The 10,797-nt window shown below is 39.3% G+C and overlaps 1 protein-coding gene across 3 annotated transcripts in view; it reads left to right on the plus strand.

Moving 5' to 3' along the window:
• Positions 1 to 3,801: 3,801 nt before the first annotated feature.
• The window catches only part of LOC306758211 (uncharacterized protein), a 30,468-nt gene continuing 23,472 nt past the window's right edge, over positions 3,802 to 10,797 (plus strand). Inside the window, exons 1-11 of one of the 3 annotated variants that reach the window (XM_079243449.1) lie at positions 3,802 to 3,958; positions 4,300 to 4,379; positions 5,599 to 5,692; positions 6,069 to 6,504; positions 6,683 to 6,758; positions 6,849 to 6,918; positions 7,976 to 8,123; positions 8,221 to 8,281; positions 8,377 to 8,507; positions 8,591 to 8,680; positions 10,531 to 10,648. In XM_079243449.1, coding sequence (XP_079099575.1) covers positions 3,873 to 3,958; positions 4,300 to 4,379; positions 5,599 to 5,692; positions 6,069 to 6,504; positions 6,683 to 6,758; positions 6,849 to 6,918; positions 7,976 to 8,123; positions 8,221 to 8,281; positions 8,377 to 8,507; positions 8,591 to 8,680; positions 10,531 to 10,560 — 1,302 coding nt within the window. In that variant the 5' untranslated portion in view covers positions 3,802 to 3,872 and the 3' untranslated portion in view covers positions 10,561 to 10,648. Of the gene's footprint in view, positions 3,959 to 4,299; positions 4,380 to 5,598; positions 5,693 to 6,068; positions 6,505 to 6,682; positions 6,759 to 6,848; positions 6,919 to 7,975; positions 8,124 to 8,220; positions 8,282 to 8,376; positions 8,508 to 8,590; positions 8,681 to 10,530; positions 10,649 to 10,797 lie in introns of those variants that run through there. The other 2 variants (XM_079243450.1, XM_079243451.1) reach the window with 2 other exon arrangements.

Consider the following 10,797-nt stretch of genomic DNA (forward strand, 5'->3'; position numbering starts at 1 on the left):
TGAAACGTAATGAGATGTAAACATTTAGTGACTTTTCTTTTTGTTAAAATCTGTTGTGAGACCACTTCAGACTGATGAAAGGGAAATCTGTTGGCTAGCCTTTTAAATCATGACGCATGATTGAAGTTGATCACAAGTTGGATTGATCATCCTGCGTGTACAATCTGCTAATAACAATGATAATGTCTGTCTTCATTCTGTCAATGTGCCTCTGTGTAGGCCTGTATTAAAGTGTTCTTCAGAGTTGATGACCTCGCTCAAAGTTCACAACTTTATGGGACAATAAAACCAGATTGAATACTATTGTCTTCTCATTATATATCTCCATTGAGTGCCCTTCATTCAGCAAAGAACTGTGGACAGACAGCTGGCTCAAAGTGCTAGTTCTTGTAATTATTAACATTCAAGTTAGCATAAGATTTCTGAATGAAATTAGGAAGTTTATTACTTGGGAAATTTAAAAATAGATATACTGTATATCAAATGTATTAATTGCTATTTTAACTCTCAGGGAAAATTCTGTTTTCAATCTGAAGTCTTTACAAAAATATATAACAAAAAAGGTAAAAAGATTTTGTATATTGACCATTTATTCCCTGATTATTGTAGTGCAAAAGGTATCCACCAGGGTAACAAGACAAGTGTCAGATTGTATACAACAAGGTTCTGAGCAACGTTTTGACCATAAAGTGATACAAAAGGTCTCTGAAACTGTATTACATATGATACATATGACATTAAAGGGTTAATACATTTTATATTCATACATATAAATCTACATAATGTAATTTTGTAGCAGGGTCGCTACTGAGGCACAGCAACAGCACAGACACGGTTCTTGTTTTGCTGGTTTTTATTGTGATGTATGCGAGGAGGACCAGGACAAGCAATTCGGATGTATGTGCTCAGCTCTGCAGCTGCTACCCCGACCTCAGCACATCGCTGCAGATGAAGACGGATCATTATCAGACAAACGGTACAGCTGCGCCAGTCTGCCTCCCTAAACCACAGCTTCACCTCAGCAGCCACATCATTCACTAATATACTCATTGGTATAAAACATGTATATGAAATTATTTTTCAAGTCTGCTGTAGCATCTGTGTTGCTGTACATACTCAGAAATCACAGCTGTTTTGCTTTGTCCTATGTGTAAAAATTTAAAGAATAAAATAGAGAATATAGAAACAATACAGTATGAAATATATTAAGCAGAATGTAAAATACAAAGTAGCTTTTTGGAAATGCTAGTAACCGTATGCATGACAAAAACTACATAAAGACCTCACTTGGGTCAGATGAGCAGGGAAAAATCCCTTCTGTCCACTTTAGTGGCAGCAAGTGGCTCGTTGCAAGGCAAGTGTATTTATACAGCACAGGGTTTGTCAAAGGGCTTTACAGAGACGATAAAAACAAAATGAAAAGAAGATTAAAACAGAAAAGCAAATGACATTAAAGAAAAGCTATTGAAATCATGATAAATCCCAGCTTTAAAGAAACATGGTTGGTGTTTGGTAGAGCTGGCTCGTAGACTCCAGTACCTTCTCCCGGTTGGGAAGGTGAGCAGAGTCCAATGGCGATGTTGGCAGCTGTCTGGGTGAGCCAAGGGAGGGGAAATGGGACACCAATGATTCCCCTGGTTGCATTTACTATCTGCACTCTTTTAACATGTTGATTAAAATTCTTTTAATTTATAATATTAATTGAAATCATATACTATATCGTAATATTGTTGGCCTCATAAGCTATATTTTGTCTAAATTGCAATTCTAACTATTATTGTTACTGACTGCATCATTGCTTATAAAATTAAAAATATTACGCATTCTCACGGCATAATTGTCCAACAATATTATATAAATAAATATTTATTTTAATTAATCTAATTGCATAATATATACTTAAAACACATATTTCACAATGATTAATTACTTCTCTGTTGAAACATTTTTAAGGTAATTCCCCCCAGTATTTAGATGAAAACCTGGGTTTTTCATTTTAATTGCACTATTTGAAGAATATTTAATTGAAAAAAATGCTTTGTGCTCTATTTGGATGCATTTACATCATTTTCACTTTGTAAGCTGACCGGTTATCAAAAAAATCAAACAAACCTTTTTCTTTTCCTGACATTTTTTTAAAATTGTTTTGTTCTGAATGTTTGTTGTTTCACTTCAGATTTCTTCATGGTGGTTTGCTCCACATTTTTCTCCGCCCAGGACTTTTCCTACAAGCCCCTTTGTTTCCCGTCTTCACCAGAGACATTAGGGCCTCTGTGTTGATGGATCTTTTGTCCATGTTGCCAAGAAATGGAGAAAGGACAGTGTTACAGTGCTCCGAGCAGCTCCCAAGAAATATGATAATCGCTCTCCATGATGGCCTGAAACAATCTGAAGCTGAACCAAATATAGGAGCTTTTTCCAAGTTTGAGGATAGGAATCATTTAATCCTAATTACAACAAACTTAATTAACAACAATTATCTACTACAATACTGAATTTCCCTTTGGGGATTAATAAAGTATTTTTAATTTCTAACATCTACTCTTCATGTTACTGAGGATGTCCTTAATTCATATTATTCATTCAATATTTGTCAAGATGAGTCTATAATGAAACATTTTAGATCTAGAGGTTTAGACTGGGTTTTTATGAGATGAACCTGCAGATGTGCAACAGTGTGAATGAGCTTTTAAGTCCTGTTAAGGAATGACAGTGGCATCACTGTTTGTATACATGCACTTCAACCTGTGAGCACCAGCAACAGACTGAACCTGCTGTTAAGTCTGCAACACTTTGAAGCTGCTGGAACAAATGCTTTTTGTCTGAATGTGTTCACACACGGCAAAGTTTGACTTGTTTAAGTTAGAGGTTCTTGACAGCTGTTATAAGCACTCGCATCCACACACAAATCATTTATGAGATCACAGCAGCTGGTTTGGGGAGTGTGCATTCACTCATGTAATCTCATATGAGCCCATTCAGCCCAGTAATACCTGAAATAACCACAGATTTCGTTTGATAATAGAAGTGTATTGTTATGGGGCAAATTTCATAATAATGCATCAGCTGCCAACTTTATAGTCTAATCTTACAACCATTCAGGTGAGGAGACAATTTGTTTCATCCATTAACGCTCCAATGAAATAAGTCTGCATTAAAATGAATGGATGGTTAGGGTATAAAGATGGATTACAGACTGCAACCATTTCTCAGATGATTTATAAACCCATAACTCCAAATAAAACAAAAGGGTCCACAGGAGTCCATTAATGTCTATGTCTGCTTCCACTGGTCTGGGAACAAGGCTGGATTATTCAATGGGCATTAAAGGCACAGGCCCAGGGGCCCACCCCCACTTAGGGCCCATGTGGGGCCCACCTAGGGCAAACACCAGCAGTTTAGACATGAAACAAAATGTACATAAAAGCCAGGTAGTTACACAACAGTGTCTAGTGTATTGCTATTGGTACCACTGGCTGAGAGATGTCAGAAATGTTTCACTGTGTATAATTCACAATTTTCACAATGTTGAGATGGGAAAGGGGGCCCCTGAAACACTCTGGGCCCAAGGCCCTGTGCACTTTGAAATCCGGCCCTGTCTGGGAAGCATAAAAAAGTTTTATAACTGTAACATTTTATAGTTTACATTTGTAGTAATAACTTTTAACTGGGCCATATCTAAAAACCTGTTCATCTTTTATGTGGTTTAGTATTTTAAGTGTAAAAATTGTTGAGTAGAAAAGGGACAGAAACGTTGACACACAGCGTTGCATTTTGCTGCCATCTGTCGGCACGTCCAAGCAACCTTCTGGTGAATTAGCTTTTAGCGTTTACACCTAAACGCTTAAACTGCTCCGTTTCTGCAAGAAGCAATGAACCGTAAGAACAACAATCTGTTTAACCCCCCAGCGATGTCCCAAACATCGGCTGCAGGGCGCAAACCGGTGCCGTCTTTCAGGTTTGTAGCCGCCCAGATGGACTTTATATGCAGCCTGTTGCTGTTGGTTTTCCACAAAGTTTAAAGGCATTTAAAGTTTAAATGTCAGCTGAATTAGATCGGTTTCTCTACTGGATATGAGTCCGGTTTAAACTAAGCAACTAACGCCAGATTACAGTCTGTTTTAGCTGCTGTTTGAGCTGAATTAGCCACGCAGCTAAAGCTGTTAGCACAACTAGCCAAGTTAGCAACGTTAGCTTGAGCTGTCCTCGCGCTTGGTCGGTCCTCACGCGCGCTGCATTAAAGTCTTGATCGTTTGTCTGAAGTTTTCTGTGTCGTTTTTATGCTTTCCATTGTGTCAGAGTTCCCCAGCACTTCATAGAGGCCATGAAACGGATATCTGAATCATCTGACATGGCTCCCCAGGCTCAAACACAGAAAGGTGAAGATTTAAACTCAGTTTAAAAAGCAGTTTTTAAGGTTTTAAGTGACAACTAACAGTGGAAAAAGCCTAAAAGTTAGCAGATTCGTGTTTGGTTTGTTTATTTCTTAGCTGCAGCCATGCTTCTTTGCAACAAAGGCTGTCTTCTAAATGGAGCCAGATTTGTTGAGGAAACCTGCATGGAGTGGAGTGTTGATAGACTCAGATCTGACTTTCAGCAGCCACATAAATGCTTTTTACTGAGAAACATTAGCAGTTTAGTCTCCCAGTAAGACCAGTAGAAACTCCTCCATGCATTCATCTCCAGCAGACTAGATTGCTGGAACAGGACTTCCTAAAAGCTCATCCAGATGCAGGTGCTGGAGCTTTAACTAGAACTAAGAGGTCTGAACACATCATACCAGTTTTAACATCTTTACACTGGTTTCCAGTCAGTCACAGGATAGATTTCAAAACCCTGCTGATTGTTTACAAATCCTAGAATGATTCAGGACCAGAATACATCTGTGATATGTTCGGAGAATATAAACCAAGCAGAGCTCTTCGATCCAAAGACTCTGGTCAACTAGTCCAGACCAGAGTCCAGACAAGAGTCCAGACCAGAGAGTCCAGACCAGAGAGTCCAGACCAGAGAGTCCAGACCAGAGAGTCCAGACCAGAGAGACCAGACCAGAGAGACCAGACCAGAGTCCAGACTAAACATGGAGAAGCAGCATTTAGCTGACAGTGGAGATTAAACTTACACCAAATGTAGAAACTTTTAAATCCAGGTTAAAAACATTTCTTTTCTCATGCGCCTATGCATGACATCTGCACAGTAACTTTTACTTAATTCTGCCTTTAATTATCTTAATATAATTTATAATTTTATTGTGACTTTGTTATTTGCATTTTTTTTAAATGTCTTTTTTCTGGAATGCTTTTAATGTTTCATGTAAAGCACTTTGAATTGTCCTGTACATGAAAGGTGCTGCATAAATAAATGCATGCTGGGACCCTAAAAATGGTCCCAGTCATCCAGTTGACACCAGAAAAAATAACTCATTGCAAAATCAGCTGTTTTGCAATTGTGGCATAGATTTGGAAAGTTTTTAATAAACACAACACACACACTGAACTTGGCTGCTCATCACTCACATGCATTTTCCTTCTAAGTCTGGCTCCATTCACATATAAAATTAATCTTGTCATAATAACCTTTTTCCTGTCAAATAAGCAGATGATCCGCCTTCTGTTGCAAAATGGAAATCTACATTCACACCGCTCGATAAACAGGGTGGACGTTCTCAGGACAAAAACACAAGCAGTGAGAGGTGAGACCATCTCATCCTGAGTGTGTGACTCTTCAGATGTTTTACAGATTATATAAGAATTCCCAGTGTGTGTTGTTGTTTTCCTCTTGTTTCTGTGTGAGAGTGCAATCATACAGTCCAGCAACAAACTCAGAACAAGACGGAAACCCAACAGGAGAACCTTGCAGGGGATTTTGGTACATTTTCCCACATTTAGCTGTGGTCCTCGTTCCTTACAAAGTTTTAACTTATTGCAGAGGGGACTAGACAGTCTTTCAGACTATATATAAAACACATATTGGTATTTTTAAAGAGGGGGAAAAATGAACACAAATTTCTCTACTTTTGTGCAGAGTTTATATCTTTGAAATTAAGAGTAATCCCTTTTCTGCTGCAGGACTGAGCTTTATGACCCAAGTAGTCCTCTGTCTTCAGAGTCTGAGCCTGAGATGCCCCAAAGTAAAGCCTACAAACTGTCCCCACCCAAACAGGGTCAGAAGAGAGGTCAGGATGTGTCGCCAGGTACGAGCGGTCCGGACAAGAGACTTTGGGAGTCATCCCAGTCTGAGCCAGGGAGTCGACCCGTAGCCAGACGGGAGGTTCCAGATGGACCCAGACCTACAGAGAACCGAGGTCCCAGTCCAGGGCATGTACTCCCCGAAAGGCGCGATTATAGCCCAAAAACTGAACCACTCAACCAACCAGTTTATGACTTTACAAGTAAACCCCAGGACCTTGTTCCCAGTGTGTCCACCCAACACCTCCCTGAAGCTTATGGAGGACAGACGGCCAATAGGGAGGAGAGGGTGACAGTGCCTGAATATAAGAGAGAGGTAGCATCAACAGCTGCTGTCTTTCTGTTCTGGAGTAAAAAAAAAAAATAATATGAACACAGCAAAATACCAGAACATACTCTTTGATTAAAAAAAAAAAAAAGTGTTTGAATTTCTTGTTTTCTGGTGATAATAATGATGATATTGGTGAATAATTTGTCCCTTTATCTTTCTGTAGACGTTCACGGCGCTGAACGCATCCCCACCCAGGTTAAAGCGGGATTATCCGCATCCACTGGGACAAGTGGAAACAGGTAAACTGGCATCTTCACGAGGTCCCAGTAGATCCCAGATTAAATGAAATCACTTTTCTGTGCCGAGTATTTCTCTATAATGTCACTCAGCAGGACTGGACCAGGGCCAACCGTCCAGAAAGGCAACAAGGAACGAAGGCAAAACTGTAAAAATGAAAAAGTAAGAACCAAGAACACAGACGTCTAGTAGCTTACATACGCTATAAGCAGCTACTTTTCAAAGTTGCAGCTCTTTCTGCTTGTTTGCACAGATTGTAGAGCTGTTGGGATCATTTCTGTCTGAAGATCTTCAAGATTAAATGTTTCTGTTCACAGTCTTATATCACACACTGCTCTACGTCCTTCCATTTCACAACCGAGTTTGTGTGCTGCTGGTTAGCTGATAAAAGCTGCAAAGCTGTGCAAACTCCACAGATTTGTGCAGAATAGCTTAACATGGTTTGAAAAAGCCATGAAAGAGAGAAGTTTAGCTGACCGGCTCAACCGAGTCACCTCATAAGACAAACTGAAGTCGGATCTGTTCGGCTGAACGATAAGAACAAGCCCCCCCGTGAATATAGAAACATACAAGATGCAGCATCATATAAACAAACTAGGAGTTATTAACTTTGATTGAAAAAATTTAGCTAATATCTTCTGTCATTTTTACTTTTACCACACTGCAAAAGCTCAGCCTTAATATACAAGAAAAAAATGTACAAAAATGAGGTAAATGTTGCTTAAAATAAGATAAATTATCTGCCAACAGAACAAGAAAATTTGGCTTGTCAAGACTTCCCAAAACACGTAATTCTCTGACATAAAAACTAAGAATTATCTTACCTTTAAAAAAATAAACACATGTGTACCGGTACTTAATTTAAGATTTTTAATCTTACTTAGATTTCAGTTTTTGCAGTGTGGAGCTGATTGGACGCTACGGCGAGCCGCTTTTCACCCCCGCTCTGTATGTTTCCCACCCCTGTGTTAGCTGAACTCTGAAAGATGCCTCATCTTTGGGTAGGTGGAGGTGCGCCAGCGTAAACATTGCTCACCTCTTCACCCTCCACCATGTTGTGCCACCGTGTTACCACAGCAACACGAAGGACAGAGCAAACGCAGGCTCTACTGTGGACCTTGGGGTTTTCCTTCATGTTAGAATGGAAAAAGAGGCTGGGGGCGGTGTGATTCTTGCATTTAAAGGTGGTCCACGCTGAAGCTTGTATATTTTCCTGCAGCTGTCCCATTGCCTGCGATCTGTGTGACATTTTACTGGCCAACGCGCAGGAGCTGGAGGATCACCTGGACAGCAGAAGCCACTGGGACACCCTGGAGCACATCCAGCACAAAAATCTTTATGATGATCTGGTCATAGCGTTCTTGCAGGTAAAAGCAGCTCCTCTTACACCTGATGATGGATTTTACTAACATTTAGTTTCATATTTTAACTTGTTGGGATGGTGACGGGGGTTCCTCTCTATAGGAGGTCATGATATATAAAAGCCAACACTGCAGCCGGCCCATAGAGGACAGCGCTCTTCAGGGTACGAACAAGCCTGGATCGACTCTAGTTGCATGTTTTCTTGTGTTGTTGTCTTTAGAAATAGCGTCTCACTCTGATGTTTGCTATTTGTTAAAGCTCTGCAGGACAATGATCACATGACCAGAGTGGGACTGTTTCATTGTGCTGCTTGCAGAGTCTATATATCAACATCTGCAGCTGAAGTTCAGACTCACATCACCTCTCAGGAGCATATCTGGAACACAAAGGTAGCACAGCTGCCGTACAACATCCAATATGCAGCGTGCTAATGTTTCCTGGTAGCGACTGTGATTCTGTGATTTCCTTTCAGGAGTTTGAAGTGCAGCAGAGACGTTCCTGCCTCAGCAAAGCAGAAACCATGATTAAGGAGCTTCAGCCGCAGTTTGAAACCTTCCTGAAGGTATTTTGTGATCAAAAAGTTGTAAATAAAAAGAAATTGCCTTTTTAAATTGGTCATTTTTTTGTCCTTTTAGGTTGTGGAGTGAGTTTAGTTTTCAGTTCCTGCTTTTTTCAAACTAGTTTCCATGACTTGTTTCCTGTGCGGTTTGATCATGATCAGTTTCATTCCCGATGTTTAAACTGAACTCTGAGCTCGTCTGCGTCACACTCAGACTGGCATCTTCAGCTGTTTTTAAACATGTTCATGTCTCAAACATGATGCAGATTAATGAAAGTATTTACATATAAAACATACATTTACTATATCAGGCTCACCTGCCAGTACCCAGTTGGGCCCTCTTTTATGTCAGAGCTGCCTAAATTATCGGGGTCGTAGATACAACAAAGCGTTGCAAACACTCCTCACCTGACAGGAAGCATCACACAGCCATGATGAGAGTCTCCTCTTCAGCTTCTCCAGTAGTCCAACCAACAACATGCCACGTTCAGTCACTTAAATCGCCTTTCTTCCTCATTCTGATGATCACTCTGAGCTTCAGCAAGTCGTCTCCATCATTCCTACCCGACTGAAAGCATTAAGATCCTGCCATGTGATTGGCCGGTTACATGTTTATATAACAAGCAGCTGGACTTGATGAAGCATATGCTCAGTATGAAACATAATAAGAAAAAATAGATATAAGATGGGATAGACTTCTAGAAAACCTTGTAATAATGATTTTAAACTTATATGTAGACTTGCATGAATGAAGGAAGGAACCATTTCTTTAGCGAAGGTAACGACTGATACATGTAGGAGATCCATAATCTGAGCATCATAAAACATGAATCACTTATTCATAGATGAAATTATAATGGCATCTCATAATAAAATAACGCAGTAGAGGTTTGTCGTTAGACTCCGTCAAGCTAAACTTGGCTAAAATAAAAAAAAGTTAGCACATTTGCATTTATTATTTCTCTTTAACGCCTCTTGTTTTCAGTAAGCTGAAGGAGAACCTGTGTATGTTGTTTAGAAATGGAGCCATATTGGTTCAGAAAAAGGATTTCTGGGAGGTGCACCAACGTTTCTACTTAAAAAACAGCATTTTCCTTCCAGCTGTGGCTCCAGTCAGGAGACAAACAAACCAGTGCTTTAACCACCTGGATGGTTAGGAAAGAAATCCTCCAAACAAACACTCATTTCCTTACTGTGTGTGCAACAGAGCCTGAACGCTAAAACTTGTGGAAGTTTACCTTTTGTCCTGTTCTCTGGTCATGTGACTGCAGTTCCAGCAGCTCCCCCCACGTTATTGAAAATTAATGTATGGATGAAAAATGATTGCATTGCCACCATGTCTTGTTTCTTCAGACTTAAACCATCCAGTAAAATAAAAGGCACCAAACGTCAGCTGTTCAGAGACAAACCATGACGTCAACTCTGCTGCTCATCCCACAAACTCACTTTCCTCACAAACATGGCTCCTTTTAAAGGAGAAGTATAAACAGACATTATTTATTACCAACAAGTTTCAGAACAAAAGAGAAATTTTCTGCCAAATCTGTTTCATTTTGCAGCGTTACATTTCATTCCTGTTTTTATTACGTCTCTCTTCCTACAGATAAAAATGTGCATGTTTACTTTTAATGTATCAGTCTTCATTAGCTAAGATTGTCCCAAATAAGTAAGTAAATAAACACATTTCTGAAACATCATTTTAAGTTGTAATGCATCAAATGGAAGGCCTAAATAATTCAACAACTAAATAAAATGAGTAAAAAGTCAGATTAAACATAAAAAACCCTTAATTTATTTTTTTTCCTGCCAGGTTTGTGTTGCTGAAGACTAAAAAAAGCTTTTCTGTCTTTCAGGGTGGGAGCCCGTTTGAAAGGCGTTATTAAAATCCTCCCAAATCAGCATCTGTTATGAAAACACGAGACATTACGACGCAGACCGTCACATTTTTTGCTCCTGGATCATTTCAGCTCCATCATGTGAAGAAAATAAAATTTTGTCATTTCAGTTTAAATGATTTTAGTTTCATATGTAATTTTTTTCTAATATAAATACAGAAATGATAACAGAAGTCAACGTTTCTTTGCTTTTTTTAAAATTTTTTTTTATTTAGAACAACACAA

The sequence above is a fragment of the Telmatherina bonti genome (assembly GCF_933228915.1).
Source record: "Telmatherina bonti genome assembly, chromosome: 7".
Lineage (NCBI taxonomy): Eukaryota > Metazoa > Chordata > Actinopteri > Atheriniformes > Telmatherinidae > Telmatherina > Telmatherina bonti.